Source organism: Mastigoproctus giganteus, chromosome 10 (assembly GCF_048544385.1).
Source record: "Mastigoproctus giganteus isolate SK-2022 chromosome 10, ASM4854438v1, whole genome shotgun sequence".
Classification (NCBI taxonomy): domain Eukaryota; kingdom Metazoa; phylum Arthropoda; class Arachnida; order Uropygi; family Thelyphonidae; genus Mastigoproctus; species Mastigoproctus giganteus.
The window spans coordinates 82,939,775-82,963,532 of NC_143584.1; the positions used below are offsets into that span (position 1 = coordinate 82,939,775).

A 23,758-nucleotide genomic window follows, 5' to 3' on the forward strand; every position below is an offset into this window, starting at 1 on the left:
GTGGTAATCAATGGGTGCTGCTCTTCTTGGACTAATGTTATTAGTGGAGTCCCACAGGGTTCGGTGTTGGGTCCACTGTTGTTTTGTATATTTATCAATGATATTGATGAAGGTATATCAGGCTTAATGTCGAAGTTTGCAGATGATACAAAGGTTGGTAGGGTTGTTAATGGCAGTGTGCTACTGCAACAGGATCTAGATAATTTGGGCAGATGGGCTAAGAAGTGGCAACTGAATTTAACATTGACAAATGCAAAGTACTGCATACGGGTAGAAGTAACCCCAGAGGAACGTACCAACTGTGTGGTACTACACTTAAGGTGGTAGAAAATGAAAAAGACCTGGGAGTAATTGTGCAGGCAGATATGAAGTTTTCTGACGAATGCTGAATTCTGACGAATGCAGGTCATGGGGTTTTGTCAATGATATATAGGAATTTTGCTAGCAGGGAAAAGGAGGTGATTATCTTTCTGTATAAGGCAATGGTCAGGCCACGCCTTGAGTACTGCGTACAGGTCTGGAGGCCTCATTTTAGGAAGGATGTAGATTTACTTGAGCGTGTACAGAGAAGGGCAACAAGATTGGTGAGGAGAATGAAGGGATCCTCTTATCAAGTGAGGCTTAAGTTCTGCAAATTGCAGTGGCTGGAGACTAGGCACCTGCGCGGTGATCTGATTGAGGTATATAAGGCCTTGAATGGGTTGAGCACGTTGAATTCTGATGGGATCCTTCCACTTGTTCAGATTACGAACCTAAGGGGGCATAAATTCAAATTAAAAAAGGACAGATGTAGAATAGATGTGCGGAAATTTTCCTTTAGCCAGCGGGTGGTTAATTGCTGGAACAAACTTCCATCTGTCGTTGTGGAAGTTGATAGGTTGAATAAATTTAAGGAGGAACTGGACAAGCATTTGGAGGGAATGGTGTGATTTTTTTTTTTTTTTTGGCTGATGCGGCATAAGCTCATACATTTGCTTTCTTGCATCACATGCCACCACTACTACTACTACTTCTTATTTCTTAAGAGTTATCGGAAATGAATAATAACATATTGCTACTACAGTATATTATTATTCACAAATCTGAATTCGCACGATACTTGTTAATGTTCGGCCATTTTGATACATCCTTACTATAATGATACCTTATAGATTTAACAGATGCACCGTTTTCAAACTTTCGAATAATTTCAAGTTTTTGTTTAACTGAAAGCGCAACTCTTTGGCGTTTACCCATCATTTTCGCGATTTCTAAACAAAAAAAAAAAAAAATAAAAAAATAAAAATAAAGACTATAAAAAAAATTCCGAAATTCCTGACAAATAACGAAACAAAATTTGTTCTTTTGCGCTGCAATGGAACACAATCAATGCGATGCACTGAAACAAACTAAACATTTGGTCTTTTTTTTTTTTTTGTTTGAGCGTTAGGTTTGAAGACAGTGGGGGTTGTTTGCAAGATAATAGGTACACTATTCTCCCAATGACGACTTTTAATGCCGCTTGTTGCTTATTTATGACTTGCAAAATATCTGTTTATACATATTCCAGTTATTATTTGAATTTTATGATTTCTGGTTGATTTTTTTTTTTAATTTGGAGTCTTGAAGTGTCCCGGTTAATCGAGTCTGCTGTATACTAAAATTTAACTGTAATTGTAACAAGAAAATAAATTCTAAGCCAATTAAAGTACCAGTTTTGTTTCATATTTTGTTATACCAGTCATACTTCTCTTAACATTTCACATATTTGAGGAGGGCTTTCTCATTTTTTACAAACTTGTAAAATTCTGCACAGCTTAAGGTAGAGATTCAGTATCGGGTACAGCCGACAAAAAATTGGATTTTTCAGGTTATCGGATTTATCTTTTGTTTTCAGCCTCCATATTCATTGCTGTGCCACGTGCCATCTGCGTGTCACTTCGCATCCGCCGGGCGAGGAGAGGAATTACTAATCACTCAATGAAAACGCTCAGAAGAGGGGGAAAGTGGCACGTCATTTTCATCAGTCGACATTTCAAAATTAATTTTTTTTTTCTGACCCAGACCCCCCATTTGAGCGAGGGTTTCGGCCCCCTCACTCACTAGTTTAATTTCACCTTTAAATTCGGATAAGTATGATTTTTTTTAAAATTACGAATGTAATTAAGACATGATTAAACCGCAACCACGTGATATCAAAACACCACAAGTAACAAGTGCGGCACAAGGTGACACGAACTGCGTGGCACTCGTGTCAGTTGTGATCGTCTAGAGTCTAGACGTAAGTTGACTCCGCCCACTGGGTGGAGCCGGCTGCCTTCATTCACGGCCCTTCTGAGCCGTTCTCATTGGCTGTATCCGATACTGAATCTCGACCCAGCTTAAGTTAAAATTACAAAAAACCTCAAGAACAGCTTCAACAGTACCAGGAGCCAATCAGTTTCTCTTGATGGTACACTGTGCCTTCATCAACGAATATATTCTTTCTATGGAGCCATTGTGGCCAATCTTCAAGTTCGAATTTTAAATGAATCTGTTTTGAGGTGAAAAAGACAGCAAATAATTACATTTACATCCTGCTCCTTATGGTAAGTAAAAATATAAATTTTACTTACAATAAGGAGCACAATTATTCAAATAAAAACACACCAACATTACAATACAACTTTATAGAGATGCATACTGCGTTTGGCAGGGCTAGAGAGGTTACTCGGGCATACAGCGGGAGCCAGACGAAAGTAATTTTTATACATGTATACCCCACCTTATGTCTTGGCCCATACGTACCTAAAGTGGGGTGTATACATGTGCAAAAATTAATTACTTTTGATATTTCAAGGGATGTGTAAAAACTAGCCTTGAGATAATTACCTAGACAATGGCCAAAATTTCCACACCTTTATAAATTAGACTTTGCTGTTCACATATTATGAATTAAAAAAAAAAATAATAATGAAAACATTTTTGTCTGCATCCTTTGTACTCATTAATAAAATGTTAATCATATTTTCCAAACATATATATAAAAAAGTCGTTTTCGGTTTCGCAGGAGCCCTTTAACTTAAACCTTTTCCATCTTTTTTTCTTTTTCATCTATTCTTTTTTCCTTGTTTTGTTTAATTTTAATTTTTTTGCCAAGTGTGGGGCCCGATTGGCCCAGCTGCTTGTAATGTACTTGGTGGCAGTCTTGGAGCAAATGACCTGACTGCTTGTATTCGGGTGGATCAGAAGCTCCAGTTGTGCATTACCTGAGTGAGGAAGAAACTGCAGCCTCTGCGAACAGTGGGAAGCCAATTGACAAAGAGGAGACGAGTGACAGAGAGAGTGACTCAGAAGATAATGTAGATGGATCATGTAAAGAAAAAGCACCAGAAAATAATTAAGTGCTTAAAAACATTAACGAGGTGATTCGTTTAGAATGTCAGAGTGATAATAACATCTTCATTTTTGCGTCTGACCACTATTAATATTTATTTACTGAAAAACTGTCATCAGTTCAGGAAAACTAAATTACATGACTATTTAGAACAGATGCATAAAATATAAGTCCATAATAGCATTGTTTATTAGTAGAATGTAAAGGGAATGATATAACTTTAACACCACCCTTCAATCTGTATACATTAGTAAATAAAGTATTTATTTACGAAGTAGTGTATTAATGTTAAAAAAACTGGGAAAAAATGGAAATATTTTTTAAGCTATATATGCGAATGCGGATATTAAAGTTGTCATGACACCATATCAAGGTTGTGCTGGGTATACTGTATGTATGTATGTATGTATGTATGTATGTACTTATATATACAGTATAAGTGGAATATTATACACTGGTTTTCAAAGAAAGTGCATCACTCTTTAAAATTGTAATTGTCATCTGAATAACATAAGTATATGGCAATATTTCTTACAGATTGCATCAGATAAGATTGACATGCATAGGTGATGATGTAATACTGCACCAGCTGTTACTTTCAGCTATATAAGCATGCTCTGCAAGAGTTGCAGTCATTCCTTGCTTGGTTAAGTATGGTGAGTTACATGCAGTTGATGTCACGAAGAAAGAGTGCTATTGTTGCTTTACGTGAGGATGTTCTTCCTGTCATATTTCTTATAGAGTGTCTTGTAATCAGTTGACAGTGAGTAGATTTCTTTCCTAACTCAAGAATACTGGTTCTGCTGATAGGAAAAAAGGAACCGGACGCAAACGAGTCTCTATGCCAAAACAGGACGCGTTAGGCCTTAAAAACTGTAAAGCTTCTTCGTCTGAGCTCAAAAGAGAATGGGAAGAACATACAGGAGTGGTAACAAGTGCAGTAACAGTCAGAAGATGCCTCTTCAAAAATGGACTTGTAGCCTGTCGTCCTAAGAAGAAGCCTCTCCACACACAGGGGAGGAAGAAATTCAACCTGCATGGCTCTCTGATGGGAGACAAACGATTTGCCATAGACGGATTATTTCTGGATGGTGAAGAATACCAATACAAACTGAATGGCATCTACAGTGAAATTCCCTACCAGCCAAATGATATGGAGTGCATTTTGTATCGTGGAGTACATCACGTGCAGTTTATAAAAGGTTCCATAAATGCCAATGGATACCTGGCTATATCGGAAGGCAAATTGCTGCCAACCATTAGAGACTATTTCAACCTGCCAAGTAACTGCATCTTTCAGGACGACTCTGCTCCTTGTCATTGGGCAAAAAGTGTAAGTAGGCACTTCTGTAGTTACTTTAGCTTCATTTCTGCATTAGAGGTCTGACAGTAATGTGTTTACATTTGCTACAGGTGAAAAAGTGGTTGGAAGAACGGTCCATTACAACTCTTAGCTGGCCAGGAAACAGCACAGACCTGAATCCTATAGAGAACTGTTGGCATTGTGTGGAATCTGCAGTTGCCAGAAAGAAACCAAAGACCCTTTGTGAACATCAGGAAGCCATAATTTGTGTTTTGGAACCACGAACTATCAGTTGATTATCTTCAGAAATTGATTTTCTCAATGCCTCGACAGTGTGCTGCTGTCATTAGGGCCAGGTGGGTTCAACTAAATATTAGTTTCACCTGGTGAACTTTCATTTTGTTTTCCATTTAAAATGATAAACTGAAGCAAACTGAGGGCTTCTGATAACACTTCAGCCATAATTGTCGTGCTTACCAAAACTGTTGTATAAAGGTTGCAAATGCTCATTTTGGAATATTTTGAGAGCACCTGTCAAATATTACTCAGCTTTGCCTTAACTATTAATAAATATCTTTTGTTTATATTTCTATTTGTGATGCTAGTCATTAATGTAACATACGATCGCTAAAAAGGGTTAGAAATGTGAAATTCCTATTCTTTGAACACCAGTGTATGTAACCCCCTTAAAGGTAATATTTAAAAAGTTACATAGGATAAAAAGGTATTCAGTTGATGAAATGGTTTCAGTAAATGAAAGATTAATGAGTCAAGTATGATATGCTTATGATCATTCCCTTATATTACCACTAGCAGAGGCATATGATGCAAGAAAGGAAGCTCATGCAGCATCAGCCAAAAAAAAAAAAAAAATCCTTACATATCACCCTTGCATTCGTTCCAAATGCCTGTCCAGCTCAGCTTTAAATTTATTTAGGCTATCAAATTCCACAACAAAAGATGGAAATCTGTTCCACCAATCAACTACTCACTGGCTAAAGCCAAATTGTCACACATCTATTCTACAACTGTCTTTCCTCAATTTGAAACTGTGCCCCCTCAGGTTCTTAATCTGAGCAAGAGGAAGAATCCCATCAGCATTCAGATTGCTTAAACCATTCAAGGCTATATACACCTCCATCAGATCATCTTGGAGGTAATAAAAAAAAATCTATGTTCATGGCGTTCTAGTTCACGTACAAATAGACAGGAGGAAGTTATATTGAGAAGACTGCACATTGGGCATACCTTCCTCACTCACAAACATTTACTTCTAAGAGAAGATCCCCCACTCTGCTCTATTTGTCAGATACAACTTATAGTAAGGCACATCCTGATTGATTGTTCATCCTATTCAACGTTCGAACCACATCTTTTCAATCATTAGCAAGCTTCTCTAACCCTCTTTCATATACTTGGTGACTAAGCAAACCTAAGTGAGCGCTTTATATATATTAAACAGCTTGGAATAATAAATACACTTTGATATATCCATAAATCGTTAAAATGAATATAGTGATTCTGACAGACACATATAGGCCATAGTTGCCATTGTGTCGTGAAATTTGCATAACAACAACAACCTTGGAGGTGCCTGCTCTCCAGGCACTCCAATTTGCAGACGTAAGCCCTTCTTGGTAAGAGCACGCCTTTGTTCCCCTCACCAATCTTGTTGCCCTTATTTGTACTCGTTTTAACAACTCTACATCCTTCCTAAAATGAGGCCTCCAAGACCTGTACACAGTACTCTAGGTGTGGCCTTATACAATGGGATAATCACCTCCCTGTCCCTGCTAGCAAAATTCTTATATATCATTGACAAGACTCCATGACCTGCCCTGCTCAGCGAACTTCATATTTGACTGCACAATTACCCACAGGTCTTTTTCACTTTCCACTTCCCTGAGTGTAATACCACACAGTGTGTACGTTTCTCTTCGGTTATTACTAGCCATATGCATACTTTGCATTTGCCAATGTTAAACTTCAGTTGCCACTTCTAGATATCAACTTATCTAGATCCAGTTGGAGTAGCATACTGTCTTTACTGCCATTAACAACCCTGCCACCCTTTGGTATCATCTGAAAACTTAGACATTAAATCTGATATAACTTCATCAATATCATTGATAAATATACAAAACAACAATGGGCCCAACACTGAACCCTGGAGAAATCCACTAATAACATTTGTCTGTGAAGAGCAGTGTCCATTGATTACCACTCTTTATTGTCTCCCACTCAACCATCCCTTTATCCACTGTAACAACTTACCCTTAATGCCATACCTCTTTAATCTGTACAGCAGTCTTCCATGTGCAACAGTATCAAAAGCTTTCCTGAAATCCAAGTATATGATATCAAAATTATTTTTGGCATTCAGTTCTTTTGTGACCACATTATAGAATCCAATCAAATTGGTCAGACAAGACCTCCCTTTAACAAACCCATGCCGTGTCTCAACTATTACTGCAGTCTGATGATCCTGCAATGCTTCTTTAACCAGTGATTCCATTATTTTCCCCAGAATAAAGTTACACTAATAGGTCTATAGTTACTTGTGTCACTGTTTGAACCCCTTCGTGAATTGGTGATACATTTACTCAGTGGCGGCCCCCAGTCCACGGGGACCGCCACTGAGTCCACGGAAGCGCTCATAATTATGGCTAAGGGTTTGCTTACTTCCTTTGCTGACTCCTTTAATATAACTAGATCGATCCCGTCCAACCCAGATGCTTTTTTTATGTTTAACTTCAATTTATCCTCCACTTTGTTCTCAGTTATTACAAAATCATTTAGCTCCCTGTTAGAGTTTGATAAACTTCTGGCACTCCCCTCACTGAATAACTCCTCACGTGTGAATGTAGATGCAAAATACTCATCCAGTTTATCAGCTACCTGAGCATGATCATCAATAGTCAACCCATCTATGTTAAGTGGTTCCAATCTGATTCATCCCTTTCCTTCTAAAGTTTACATAAGTAAAGAACTCTTTCTGTTTTTCTTTGCGTCCTTTGCCAAAGATTTCTCGTAATCTGCCTTCGCCTGCCTAACTTCCTTTATGACAGACTAGTTTATATCTGCCATAGGCTTCTGTGTCACCTGATACTTTATATGCATCCCATACATTTTTCTTCTCTACTTCATCAGACATTAAGGATGATGAAGGGATATCAGGCTTAATGTCTACATTTGCAGATGATACAAAGGTTGGCAGGATAGTTAACGACAGTCATCAGGGTGAGCTACTGCAACGAGATCTATGAAAATTGGCAGCTGAAGTTTAACATTGACAAATGCAAGGTACTGCACATGGGTAGCAGTAACTGCAGAGTAACTTATAATCTGTGTTGTACTAAACTCAGGGAAAATCAGAGTAATTGTGCAGTCAGACATGAAATTCTCCAAGTAGTATTGACACACTGCCAGGACAGCTTATGGGGTTTTGTCACTGATGTACAGAAACTCTGCTAGCAGGGATAAGGAGGTGATTATCTCTTTGTAGAAGGCCATGGTTCGGTAACTTCAGTGCTGTATGCAGGTCTGGAGGCTTCACTTTAGGAAAGATGTAGGTTTGCTGGAAAGGGTGTAGAGAAGGGCAACCAGATTGGTGAAGGGAACAAAAGGATTCTCTTACTTAGAAAGGCTTCAGTTCTGCAAATTGCAGTGTCTTGAGACCAGGCACCTGCAGGGAGATCTGACTGAGGTGTTTAAACCTTAAATGGATTGAGTAAGCTGAATGTTAATGGTATTCTTCCACTTTTTTTTATACACTCATGAGAGGGTATAAAATTCAAGTTGAGGAATGATGGTTGCAGGATAGCCAGTAGGTGGTTGATTGTTGGAACAGGCTTTCATCTGTTGTTGTTGTGGAAGTGGTGGATGGATTGAATAAATTCAATGGAGAACTAGATATATTCTTGGAAGGTACAGAGGAGTGAAGTTTTTTTTATTTTTTATTTTTTTTGGTTGATGCTATATAAAGCTTACTTTCTTGCATAATTTGCCATTAATACTACTAACTCCCATTCTGCACATATAATTCAAAGTATGGCTATGGCTGCACCAACAGCATTTTGTAATTTAACTCATTGTACCAGTCACATATGCATATACCAGAAAAAAGTGGACAATTTAGTAGGAGGATATAATCCAAGACAAAAAAAAAAACAAAAAAAACAAAAAAAAAAAAGCACACATGAAATTTCAGGTGATGAGAATGGGATAAATTAATGATAAATTATGTATCACTTCCAATTTCAAGAAAAAGAAGAAAAAAATTTAAATAAATGCATTGTAGAGCAAGAACCCATCACCCTTTCCTCTCCATTTGTTTATTGGACAACTGTTTACAATTCACAGAGCATGCATTTTTTCATCTGTCCATATTTAAAATAAGGCAGTCAGGTTGTTTTAGCCATTTTAGTCATTCAAGTTAAAAAGGAGTTAGGCAAATGAAGGCAGATTACGAGAAATCTTTGGCAAAGGATTCAAAGAAAAACAGCAAAGACCTCTTTTACTTATGTAAACTCTAGAAGGAAGGGGATGTATCAGATTTGGTTCACTTGATATCAATGGTTTGACTGTCGATCATTTTGCTCAGATACTGACAAACTAAATGAGTATTTTGCATCTACATTCACACATGAGAATAGGGAGCTAAATGACTTGTAATAACTGAGAGGAAAGTGGAGGAGAAATTGTTGAAGTTAATCATAAGAAAGGCACCTAGGGTGGATGGGATCTATTCATTTATATTAAAGGAGGCAGCAAAGGAAGCCTAATTAAACATAATTATGAAAGCATCCTTGGATTCATAGGAGTTCCCTGCAGATTGGAGATGTGCAAATGTACCCCTAATTCACAAAGGGATCAAAGGGTGACATGAGTAATTTCATGAGTAATTTTAGTTTAACTTCTGTTTCAGGTAAAATAATGGAGACACTTGTTAAATAAGCATTGCAAAATAATCTAGACAAGTCTGCGTTTATAGTTCAGATACAGAATGAGCTTGTTAAGGGGAAGCCTTGTGTGACCAATTTTATTGGATACTATGATATGGACACAAAGGAACTGGATGCAAAAAATAATTTTTATATCATATGCTTGGATTTTAGGAAAGCTTTTGATACTCTTGCAGATGGAAGACTACTGTACAAATTGGAGAAGTATGGCATTAAGGGCAAGTTGCTGTTATGGATAAAGGGATGGGTGAGTGAGAGAAGGCAGAGAGGAGTAATCAGTGGACACTGCTCTTCGTGGACTAATGTTATTAGTGGAGTCCCTCAGGGTTCGATGTTTGGCCCATTGTTGTTTTCTGCATTTATTAATAATACTGATGAAGGTATATTAGGCTTAATGTCCAAGTTTTCAGATGATACGAAGGTGGGCAGGGTTGTTAATGACAGTACGTTACAATAACAGGATTCAGAAAAGTTGAGCAGATGGGTTGAGAGGTGGCAACTGAAGTTTAACATTGACAAATGTAAAGTACTGCATATGGGTATTAACCCCAAAGTAACATACAAGTGTGCAGTACTAAACTCAGGGTAGTGGAGAATGAAAAAGAAATGGGGGTAACTGTGCAGTCAGATATGAAGTTTTCTGAGCAGTGTAGACAGGCTGCAAGAATAGCTCATGGGGTCTGGTCAATAACATACAGGAATTTTGCTAGTAGGGATAAGGAGGTGATTATTCTCTCTGGCAATGGTCAAGCCACACCTTGAGTACTGCATACAGGTCTGGGAAAGTGTACAACTGCTGGAACAAGTATAGAGAAGGGCAACGAGACTGCTGAGTGGAACAACAGGTTGCTCTTACTATGAAAGGCTTAAGTTCTGCAAATTGCAATGTCTGGAGACTAGGGACCTGAAGGTGAACTGATCAAGGTGTATAAGGCCTTGGATGGTTTGGGCATGGTCATTACTGATGGGATTCTTCCTCTTACTCAGATTATGCACCGAAGTGGACATAAATTCCAATTGAGGAAAGACAGTTGTAGAATTGATGTGCGGAAATTTGCCTTTAGCCAGCAGGTGGTTGATTGTTGGAACAAACTCCCATCTGTCATTGTGGAAGTTGACAGCTTAAATAAATTCAAGGCAGAACTATATAAACTTTGGAGTGAATGGATGTGTGAAATGAGAAGGTTTTTTTTTTTTTTTTTTTTTTTGTGTATATGGACCAGGCTACCAAGTTAGCAAATGTAAACTAGCTTTAGTCTGGGAGGCCTACAAACGTTATATTAATGAAATGGTATTAAAAATAATATGATGCTAAATAATGAAAATAACAATAAAAATGATAATAAACAATGTAAATTGCAAATAACATTCCCCCACTTGGCCATCTGTCTGCTACTTCATCAGGGGCTTTGAGCAGAACGATAGCCAGACTAAAGGAATGTCTCATACCTATCTGTTTCTGTTGTCCCCATACCAGTGCCAGTTGTTAATTATTATGTGATAGTATTAAACTTAAAATTAATAGAAATTCAATGAGAAAGGATAATATGTTTAGTTTAATTTTCGTAAAATTTTTAAATATTTTAAATTTAAATTTAAAATTTTAAAATTTGCCAACGTAGTGTCAGAAACAGCAAACTGGGATAGGTGACACAAAGCCCAATGGGTATGTATCAGAATAAATGAGAAAGGTTCTTACTTCCTTCTTCTTCTGTAGCAGGGGTCAATTCTTGCCTTCTGGTTGTTTTATATGTTGATAAGATTATACTGTGCAGACTATGGTGTGATGGTGAAATTGCTGTAGGCAATATATCCTGTGTCAATGTGAGTATTTTGAAAACCATGAGAGGGTTTATATTTGTTCTTGTGGGGGGAAGGGGTTGCTTCTGATGTCGGAAGGAACCGACATACTTCTTGCATTTTCCAGCACATATTGTACTGATATAAACACATCATTTCATTTATATTGGTTCCTTCCACCATCAGAAGCAATCCCCCCCCCCCCCACAAGCACAAATATAAACCCTCTCGTGGCTTTCAAAACACTCGCATTGACACAGGATATATTGCCTACAGCAATTTCACCATCACACCATAATCTACAAAAGGCGCGTCTGCATAGTATAATCTTTTCAACATATAAAACAACCAGAAGGCGGGAATTGACCCCCTTTTCAGTCTGACCACCACAGAACAAGAAGGAAGTAAGAACCTTCCTCATTTATTCTGATACATACCCGTTGGGCTTGTTTGGGCTAGTTTGCTGTTTCTGACACTACGTTGGCAAAATTTAAAATTAAAATATTTAAAAATTTTACAAAAATTAAACTAAACATATCTTTTCTCATTGAATTTCTATTAATTTTAAGTTTGATACTATCACTTAAAAATTAACAACTGGCAAAACTGGTATGGGGACAACAGAAACAGGTAGGTATGAGACATTCCTTTAGTCTGGCTATCGTTCTGCTCAAAGCCCCCGATGAAGTAGCAGACAGATGGCCAAGTGAGGGAATGTTATTTGCAATTTACACTGTTTATTATCATTTTTATTGTTATTTTCATTATCTAGCATCATATTATTTTTAATACCATTTCATTAATATAACGTTTATAGGCCTCCCAGGCTAAAGCTAGTTTACATTTGCTAACTTGGTAGCCTGGTCCATATACACCTAATTCTCTAAAGAAAAATACCATTTAATTAAATAAAATCGACCTATATAATTTCATGCACGTATAATGTCTAATTGCCCTATGTACAATAGCATTAATGTAGCACAACTGACAAATACCTAATACTGTAAACTTGACCAGATATCATTATCATAATCTTCAATAAGAACACTATATATATATATATATATAAAACATATATATTTATATATATATATAAAACAAAACCCTGTTAATAATACAGCCTTCATAATACTAATTTTTTAAAAATTTTTATTTATTTATTTTTTTAATAGTATAAACCAGAGCTGTGATGCTAAATACGTTCTAAGTTGATCTCAATATTTTTAAAAGAATAAGAAGTTTATCTCAATATGATATGTAGAACCCTTCCGTATGATTCTCTCCAGAAATTAAAACGTATATAACATTACAGTAAAAAATTAAACTGAAAACAATTAAAAAATAGACTTTTTCATTGTTTTCAATTTAATTTTTTACTGTATTATATTCATTTTAATTTCTGGAGAGTATCATACAGAAGTGTTCTATGTATCATATTGAGGTAAACTTCTCTTATTCTTTTACAATTATTTTTTTTAAAGAATTAAATGCACTTCCTTAGCAAATGTTTCAGCAATGAGAATAAAATATCAATCAGTGACTCATATCAGCCATATTATCATTCAGATTACAACTACTAAAATAACACAGCAGAAATACTATTGAAATAATTTATGTCCACTAATTTATCTTGGAATGGAATTCAGAATTTCATTTAATATTAATATTGGCAATGTGATGCAAATAAGCAAAGGTTACATAGACAGCACCAGCCAAAAATAAACTGTTAATTTTGTTCACTCCTAATAACTTTTCCAAATTTTCCTTAAAATTTATTCTGCATAGAAACTTGCATAATGTCATGTGGAAGTGTATTCCAACTATTGGTTACTCTCTGGCTGAATAAATTCTCCCTCATCTATTCTGCACTGATTTTCAATTTAAATTTATGCTTCCCTTTCGTTGCTGAGAATTTTAATTCACTAGTTTTGAATTCTTTTAGGTCTGTGAATACAATTTGTAGGAGTTACAATGATTATATATTTTTAAAAAAGTATATCATGGAAACTATTTTTAATTTTTTATTCAAAGTATACCCTAGAATTTTGTGTTAACAATTAAGAAAACGGACAGAAATTACAGAAAAAAAATCCCCTCATATATTAAAATGACTATTTACAGAAGTCACAAAGCACAAAACTCAATGACTAGGAAAACACTACTGTTTTATTTATCAATATATTTAAACCCAACTTAATCATATAATTTATAAAATTTCCAAATCTTTGGTTCGAAATGAAACATTTTATACTAACATTAAAAAAAAAGTTTATTTTTATGAATTAAGAACAAGAGTGTAGAAAAGGCACTTAAAACAGTCTTTGGCATGTCAGATATAACACTGACACAAAAATTAACACATTTATGCCCATATAATGAACATAATTTAATCTAAAGAATGATAATTGATGTTCTTAATGTAACAAATTGACTAATTTAGCAGTGCATAACTTCCACAAAATTAATGCTTGCTTCCTTACTTGCCTGTGACTGTAATAATTATAATTACCCCAGAAAGTGTGCTGTCTTGCAACAATACACAAAGAAAACCAATCCCATACCTTATCCAGTGTTTCCCAAACTTTTGTCACTTGAATACCATCTTGAGTTCAAAGGTACTTGTGGTTAACACCTAAAGAGTGATTGCCAGTGAACTCACTAGAGATTTTCCTAATCTTGTTGCACACTTGAAGAAAGTCATGGCATATCCGAAGTAATGGGCACACAGTTTGGAATCACTGACTAAACCATCAGAATTATATGCGCGCTGAAACTTTTTTAAACTCGCAATAAACAATATTTTCATGCTAGCATATCTAAAAAGAGCAGGATACAAAATTCCCTAAGTACAAAAATCCCTGTAAGGAAAAAGGAGAGCTAAATTTATTTAAAAGTTTGTATGTAAAGTTCAAGTGCATTGTGTGTGCACGCACGCTTTATAGTTAAATAAAATGTCCTGATGGAGTATATTAAACAACTCTCACCCCATCTTGCCCTTAAAAATTCCCAGGATGAAAAAATGAAAGATGAACATAAAAGAAAAGTAAAACTAAAGTAAAATTAAACTTTATAGTGACATATCTCAAACATTTTCGGATTTAATTTCTTTATCACTGGAAAATTATAGGCATAAAAAATATGATTACAAAAGCTAATGGTTTGCTATAAATGAGTGGCTAGATAAAATAGTGTACTCTCCTTAAATTAAAATAGGTATTTTACATTAACTATATTATGAAATTTGTAACAATTTATTCCATACTGTAAAATATACAATGATAACTTCTTTTACTCTGCCAAGTCTACATAAAAAGTTGACAGTATGCAACATTTCAGATCATTATCCTCAAGAATAAAAACAATCCATATCTAATTAATATTTACAGGTATAGGCTGTCCTGGAATAAGAGATGAGAAGAAAGAAGAAATAAATGTCCATGCTGTTATAAGAGGAGAAGTTCTGACTTCATTTGTTTCTTCAGTGGGGTCTCTGTGTAGAGGAAGATTGCCATCCATTATGTCTTCCATTTCCCTAGCATCTTCTGCAAACTGGAAATTAAATTTTATTACTTAAAAGCACAAAAAAGGCTTTTACCAGCACATGGTTATGGAATGCAGTTTCAATCAACAAATTCCAATCTCTATTTTGTCTTTATGGAAAAAATCCTATTTTGGACTTGTATAACCACACTGTAAGCAACTATTATTGTAAAAATTTAACAATAACTCAAAAGTATAATTAACTCAATAGTATAGCTGCCCACTTCTGGCTTTCAAAATGCTGGAGATCATGCATTTGTAAGCAGGAGGAAAACAGGCAAAAAAAAAAAAAATTTTTTTTTTGCCAAAATCAGAAATATTTAAAAAAATAAAAAAAAAAGAGGAGGAGGAAAACAACACCAGAAAAAACTGAATTTCACGGCAAAATACACATTTTATTGGCTTAGATAACATTTTTCTATCTGTGGATTTCTGTTTGTATATTCTTTTAGACATTAATTGATTCTGATTGTTTAAAGAACGATACTGTCATAAACACTGTCCTCTTCAGAAATGTTAAGTCAAAATTTTTGCTCATAACAATGGGCTCTACTTGTCTAGACTTGGTTGCCAGGAGTATTTCCAAAGCTTCATCAGAAAGAGATGATCTGAATTCAGTTTTAATCTTATATGGCAGAATAATCTGTTAGTCAAGCTTCCTTGTGCATGCGTCACTTCTTGACCAAGGATTACCACCACATCAATTCTTTTTTCATGATAGAATTTGGCAGCATCAGACGCTGAAATTGACAGAACTGATGATGAAAAACATCTACTGCTTCATCTATTTCTTTATTTTTAATGAGACCTAGTACTGAAAAGTTGTCAATAAAAAATTTAAATTTAAAAATAGTGTACTTTTCCAATTGATGAAATTTTTGTTGCAACTAGGGCAGCATGTAGTTACTTGCAAGTATGAAGTACTTTCACACCGAGAAAAAGAACAGAACCTTATTCTTGTTTTAGATGCTCGAGGACCTTTGGCAATAGAAATGTTTATAACTAAATCAGAATCATCTTCTGATTTGGTCTGCTATAATCAACTTGCAAAATGAAGTAAATAATTTAAAAATTGTTTATAACAAATTTTTACATAACATTCCTCAGTATATCTAGGAATAATGGCCACAGCATGGATGGGAGGTATACTGGATTGAGATAATGTTTTGGATTTTAAAATATTAGAATAACATTTAAAAGAAGCAAGGGATTTACTCAAGCTAGAAGAGAGACATCAGCCGAAATGTTTTTAATCTATCTTTCCTTTCAGCACTTTTCTTTAGATAATAGTAAATGTCAACTAAATATTCAGCAAATTTCAAAGGAAGGCATGCAGATCATTTTCAGGACACAGATTAATAAGATAACAAGTTTGGCCGATTGTTCTAATACTCTTGCTATTCCAGTTTTTAGGCCTGCCATAACAGGCATATTATGTGCCACACAGTTTTTTTTTTAAGGAATCCCACACGCTTTCAGCTTTTTCAGAAGAATATGTCGAATTATATACCCTTTAAAGTCATCTTCCAATGCTAGCATGGAAGCAACTACTTTTAATTTGATGATTTTTTTTATTACAAAAAGTCACCAACAATGGAATTTAACTTGGAATCACTGATTACTTCTATCTGTACAATCAAAAGCAGCCCATTTTTCACAGTCATCACAACTATTCTCACTTTCCCCTGCAATTTCACTTATAATGCCTGCTGCTTTTGTTCTTCCCCAACCATGTCTTTTTTTTTTTGGTTAATTCACTACTGAGTTCATATTTGTGAACCTGCATGATCAAGCACATGCTCAGAGTAAGATTACATTCTATGCAAATAAACAATTGGAACACATGACGTCATTGCCATTATGAAAGCAATATTTTAATTTTGAATTTCTTTCTATGCACTCCAAACTGTCCTCATGCTGATTAGTTGGAAAATATACAGAGTTTCACTTTCAAGCAGCATTAACCACTGTCTGAAATTAGTTTTCCTAATAGCACACATGATGGATGGCCAATTTGTTAATTTTAAATAATAAAATTCCCAACAATTTTACTTTTTTTCTTTTTTTTTTTTCTTTGAAAGAAAAAAAACTTGTTTTGAGTTGCATCTGTAACCTAAAACTATTCACAATTGAGACGTCTAAAAGCCAGAAAACAGAAACTACCATTTCATTGATTTCTGACTGAACAAATAACTTGCGCACTAATGGTCAGCTCTGTCTATAGCACCCATATTTCTTATATATTCAAAGTGTGACGGGCTTTCTCCCCTTTTTCTTTTCTTTTGTCCATTCGTTACTTTCAGTAATATAGAAATTAGGAAATAGAAGGTTCTTTTGTGTTTCTACAGTATACTTTTTCTTTTTGAAAACCAACAGTCCTGTGGTTTACAAATTTCTTTGTGGTCTTCAACACATGCTTCCCTTCATGTTTCCCAAAACAATCCTTTTAGGTATATAGTTAGTTAATGAAGTTCCTTTGGATTTGGATACTAGTGTAAAATTGGTTAGAAATAAATGTAATCTACTAACCTCAATACCGAGAAGCAGTTTTTAGTTGTCATTGTTGAGATTAAGGTTTAATGGTTCATGTGCTGCTAAGACCACATTTCACCTGTTCATATGCTACTACTGAAGGAAGAGGTATGTGGAATTAAAGAAAAATTAACTGAAAAATTCAGTCAGGTTGCAGCTAATTCCTATGAGGTAGTGCAGTGTTAATGGCTCAGTTAAATTTGACAGAGATTTAAGGCTGCACTCCTGACAGTTTGAAAGTCTGGGCAGTCTATGAGGATTTTTATGGTTAAGTATTTTCTAGTCAGCAGTGGAGGATCATCTCCCCCCACACAAGATAAGACATGTATCACATGGGTGTCTTGTGGGGGGGGGATGATCCTCCACTGCTGACTAGAAAATACTTAACTATAAAAACCCTCATAGACTGCCCAGACGTTCCACAGTGTGGCTCATGTTTAGGCTGTAACAGTTTATTGTTAACCTGAGATTGGATTGTCATAGTTCCTTCCATTAATTATGATTTGTTTGTTGATAAGAGTTTGTAATCTGAATATTGGATCCGTGCTTATGCATAAACCAACCACAATTGGGTTTGTTTCATAAATAAATCGGGGTTGAACTGGGAGCGATGAATTTGCCATATCTGCATCCCTCCCAGTTCAATGGGAGTGATGCAGATATGGCAAATGCAGGAAAGAATGCTGCTACTGCACCTACAGTGGTGTCAATTTTAGAACCATCAGTATATAACCCCAGGGGCTCACATCTGGTGAGTATGGGCTTGGCACACCCAGGGGCCTGAACTCGATATCATCATTCTTCTCTTTCTTAGTGATTCCCTTCTACTTCTGACTCTCTCTCTAAGAGTAACTTGGGAATTTCTTTTTTTTGGCTGGTGCAGCATAAGCCTCAGGCTTCCTTGCACCATATAGCTAATAATAATAATATCTGGATACAGTGTGAATTTGCTGATGCATATGCTGCACGTAGTTGTAAAAAACTTATATTTGCTATCGAATGCTTCGTATTTGTAGGTGTGTGTGTTACGGGTGTTTAATGGCACATAAACTACACTGACTATAGTGCACCTGTTCGTATTTGTAAATCAACAGTATTTATCACAAAATGGTGAATACAGAGCCTGCGGTGGATCTAGCTGAAGTCTACTGGAATATTGTTCAGGTGTACATTCTAATGTTCCAATCGGTTCTTGTAAGCAGATTTACTGCTATAGTTAATTTTTTTGCTGTGGGTCGAAGTGATATGATCATACGAAATGTGTTGGTAGATCCCGTATTTTGGCAACATAATAAAGGAGAAGTAGTTTTCTCCTTAGATGAAGTGATAGTTCATTTGCTTCCACATATAAACTTTGAATGGGGGATGTTTGGAAGGTGACAAGGGCTATCCATAACATATAACGATGGACTGGGTAGAGCCACTCAAGGGCACTCTTTCTAGCAAAGGCACCGTAGTCCAGTTGTGATATGATGACAGTGCGGTAAAGTGCATAAGGATGTATTAGTCAGAATCCTAAGTCATGACTGAGATTGCTATAAGTATATTCATCATCTTTTGCTACTGAGTTAAGACACTGCCAGAAAGTATTACTGGATGATTTCTCAGTCATAATTCTGGTTCAGGGTATAATTTGCATTTTTCAAAAAAGTGTACATCAACAGTTTTCTGCTTAGAGAGGGGACAGCACCGAGGAGGGAAATTCTGTATTTGAACTGTTAAATATCCTCATGGGCTTAATTTGTACAGGTCTAAAAGGAAACCAAAATAACATGGTGTCAAAGGAATTTTGGATGTTGGGATAGACCACAATGAGATGTTTTTTTTGACACACATATCTGGATATTTGCCTCAACTTTGACCATGAGATCTAAGGGGATCCATTTTTCTGAAATCCATACTGATTTTTGCTCATTTAAGGAGTGCAACTCCAAGTAAATGGAGTTGTGATTCACTTTCTTCAGGGGTTTTGCCAGAATGGTAAGAGAAGAAGATCGATAGTTATGTGGATATGTGTTGTCTTTTTCTTGGTTTGGGGATGACCAGAACAACTGAGTGATGCCAAGAGATATGATAGTAATTTTCGAAGAATCCAATTGAAAAAAAAAAAAAAATGTTGTTGTTGTTATTTGGTTTTTAGGAGCATTAGCAACTAAGGCCATATTGGTCCGGGGATATGCGGTGGTCATTCCCTGACCTTTCTGCATCCTCCGTATGTGATGGTCACGGGCTCGAATCCCGGTCTAATCAAGAAGCGTGTGCTACGCACTGCTGCCCCTGCCCACAGAGGTGCCAATTGAAAAACAAAGCAGAAAAGAATGAAGGGTATTGTCATTTAAACTGTCGCAATGTGATATAAAATATCTCAACAAAACTAGAGCAGCACTGTTAGTTGAGCTCTCTTCTATTTCTTTAGTTTCTTAAAGGCCTCATTGAACTTGGGGAAAGTTGCACATACTAGTCAAAGAATTTTCAGCATCAAGAAACAATAAGTTTTTGAAGAATTTTGCCATTTCATTGAACTAATTGTCACATTAATTCATACAACATAAGTAGCTTTATAGTACTAGTTAGGCTCATTATTTTATTTTTTAATTTCACTAGAGATTTTTAGGTTACTTCTTAATATACATAGAACCTTTGTATCATTTGAATCTTACAGCCATTGTTATAGTTATAGAGTGAGTGGTAGGGGAATTCAAATTTGTTAATTGTGGTAAATAGATAGTTCTAAAGTTCAAATCACTTAGGTTGGTGTTAGTTGGATAATTTTGTTATATATTATAATTAACTTATAACTTTCTAGTGTAAGGGTAAAGTCTAATACGTATAATGCAAACTTGGTAGTGTGGTAGTATTACTGCTGCATAACTGGTGTATCGATAAGAACATTTGAATTTCAATTATATATAACGTAACGATAATAACGTAAACTTCATAGCATAACCGGTGCATAGTGTTATTACTGCATTAGGGTATAAGTTTAGGTAGTATTTTTAATTATATTGAATTTGAACCGAAATCATTCCTCAGACCAGAGCATCTGAGCAAAAGGCTCAAAGATAGTGGGAGTGCTGTGACCTCGGGGAGAACTGAAGGGGATAGTTGTCCCCCCCCCGAACACAGCCTTGTGAAATGTACTGCTTGTTTGATGTTTGCAGAGCTATTGGGAACAGGACATGTATTGACAAGGGGATGTCTTTGTGTGTGCTCGATGTAAGAAGTGTTAGAATATTAGGTGCCAACTCAGTGTTGTTATGTGCCTTTATGAGAGCTTGAAGAACAAGGTGGATGCCCTCAAATGATTTAAACAGGGCCTATCAAGCTTTCAACTTCCCACAAAAACACCACAGCTTGCACTTGATCATTAGGCAACTCCCAAGAATGCACTGGGCCCACAGGAGCTAGTTGTTGTCGGTGACTATTGTCAGGGAAAACGAGAACTATATTGTGCAAAAAGGATAGGTGGAATAGGACCAGGGAATGCCTCCCAGGGGCAAAAGATAACATACAGCAGTAAGGGCACAAAAGGAGATACTGTTGTACATGTTGGCACTAATGACATTAAGAGTAGGAGATCTGCAGACTTATTTAACAAGTACAGGGCAATGTTGAAAATTAGTCACGAGTTAGCGTCAAATTTGAAAGTGTCTGCAATTCTGCCCAGACACAATAGGAGGGAGTATATGATAAGAGCCTTATCAATCAATTCGGTTCTGGAGAGATTGTGCACGGCTCATTGGGTAGAATATTTTCAGCATGGTCTGTGCTTGTTATAAGTTTATTGCTTCTACAGGGTTGGGATACATTTAGATAGAAAGGGTGCAAGAATTATTGCTGAGGCTATTGAGGCAGTGTTAGGTGGATTGGAAAACTACTAGTTTTTTTTGGGGGGGGGGGATACACAGAATAATAGATTAACAATACCTACACAGAGAAGTGAAAGAGATTCCTGCACTACTACTGTTTGAATGAGAAACAGTCTTGTAAGCAAGTGCTGGAGATTTCAAGAACTGCTGAAAGTCATCATGACACAAGCAAATGCATGGGCTGTGTTAGGGTAACTAAGGGTAAGAGCAGGTGCATGTACACCAATGCTAGGAGTACAGTAAATAAATTTCATGTATTTGAAATTATGGTCACAACAAAATGCAGACGGAATTTCAGACATAGTGTCACTCGGATATAAGGAATAAAAAAATTGTAGGAGTGGAGGAGTGTGTCATAGGCTTAATGACTCTGATGAGTACAACGAACAACTGTACAGAAAAATAGAGTGGGCCAGTAAATCAGAATGTCTTATAATGGGGGGGGGGATTTTAACTTTCCAGATATTGACTACAACTTGTGGGTTGGTCACTCTCAGACTAGTAACAGTTTTGTGGATTAAGCACATTAGAGAGGCAACAAGAGGAAATAATACTCTTTATTTGATTATCAGCAGTGATTATTCATGCATTAAGAATATGCAGATATAAGAAACACTAAGTGGAAGTGACCACAGTGGGATTTACTTAAAGGGGTTTCTGCTTTCATAAATGTGACTACAGTGGTCTCGCACAGTTTTTAATTTCGATACAGTGTAACAAACTGATGATTTTACCATCAGCAAATTCTAAGTGGGAAGCATCCAAGGAATTAATCATAGAAGCTACACTAGGCTTTTTATATTTTTCATACTGAGAAATACTCTTCCAGGTATAGGCCTAAATGGATATCAGATGAAATGGTAAAACTAGTAGAAGAGAAGAAAAGTACATGGGATGCATATAAATTATTGGGCTATATAGAAGCCTTTAGTAGATATAAACTACTAGCATTATCATTAGTGGAGGCATTTGATGCAAGAAAGCAAACTTATGCAGCATCAGCCAAAAAAAAAAAAAAAAAAAAACCACTTCCACTTCACCCCTCTGTTCGTTCAAAATACCTGTCCAGCTGAGCCTTAAACTTATTTAGGCTATCAACTTCCACTACAAGGGATGGAAGTCTGTTCCACCAACCAACCACTCGGTGGCTAAAGGCAAATTTCCGCACATCTATCCTACATCTGTCTTTCCTCAATTTGAATTTATGCCCTCTCAGGTGATTATTCTGAGGAAGAGGAAGAATCCCATCAGCATTGAGCATGCTCAAACCATTCAAGGCTTTATACACCTCTATCAGATCAACTCGCTGGTGCCTAGTCTCCAGACACTGTAATTTGCAAAACTTAAGCCTTTCTTCGTAAGAGCACCCCTTTGTTCCATTCACTAATCTTGTTGCCCTTCTCTGTACTCGTTCCAGCAACTCTACATCCTTCTTGAAATGAGGCCTCCAGACCTGTATACAGTACTCTAGGTATGGCCTGACCATTGCCTTATACAAGGGAATAATCACCTCCTTATCCCTGCTAGAAAAATTCCTATACATCATTGACAATACACCATGAGCTACTCTTGCAGCCCGTCTGCACTGCTCGGAGAACTTCATATCTGCCTGCACAACCACCCCCAGGTCCCTTTCATTCTCTACCACTGTCAGTGTAGTACCACAGAGTTGATACGTTGCTCTGGGGTTGCTGTTTCCCATGTGTAGTACTTTACATTTGTCAATGTTAAACTTCATTTGCCACCTCTCAGCCCATCTGCTCAACCTTTCCAGATCCTGTTGCAGCAGCATAGTGTCAGTAGTGTCCTTGACACCCCTGCCTACCTTTGTATCATCTGCAAACTTCGACATTAAGCTTGATATACCATCATCAATATCATTTATGAATACAGAAAACAATAATGGACCCAACACTGAGCCCCGAGGGACTCCACTAATAACATTAGTCCACGACGAGCAGTGTCCACTGATTACCACTCTCTGTCTTCTCCCCCTCAGCCACCCCTTTATCCACAGCAGCAATTTGCCTCCAATGTCACACTGCTCCAATTTGTGCAGCAGTCTTCCATGTGCAACAGTATCAAAAGCCTTTCTAAGATCCAAGTATATAATATCAAAGTTATTCCCTGCATCCAGTTCCTTTGTGACTGCATCATAGTATCCAATCAAATTGGTCAGGCAAGACTTCCCCTTAACAAAACCATGCTGTGTCCGAGCTATAACTGAAGTCTTGTCTAAATGATCCTGCAGTGCTTCTTTAACTAGTGCCTCCATTAATTTTCCTGGAACAGAAGTTAAACTCACAGGTCTATAATTACTTGTGTCAGCCTTTGATCCTCCTTTGTGAATTGGGGTCACATTTGCACATCTCCAGTCTGTGGGTACCTCCCCCGA

General features: G+C 36.4%; 1 protein-coding gene across 1 annotated transcript in view; it reads right to left on the reverse strand.

The window, feature by feature from the left end:
• Positions 1–14,755: 14,755 nt before the first annotated feature.
• Herp (Homocysteine-induced endoplasmic reticulum protein) overlaps positions 14,756–23,758 on the reverse strand; it is a 223,851-nt gene continuing 214,848 nt past the window's right edge. Inside the window, exon 9 of the mRNA XM_090383557.1 lies at positions 14,756–14,971. Within this exon, the coding sequence (XP_090239683.1) occupies positions 14,792–14,971 (180 nt within the window). The 3' untranslated portion in view covers positions 14,756–14,791. The remainder of the gene's footprint in view (positions 14,972–23,758) is intronic.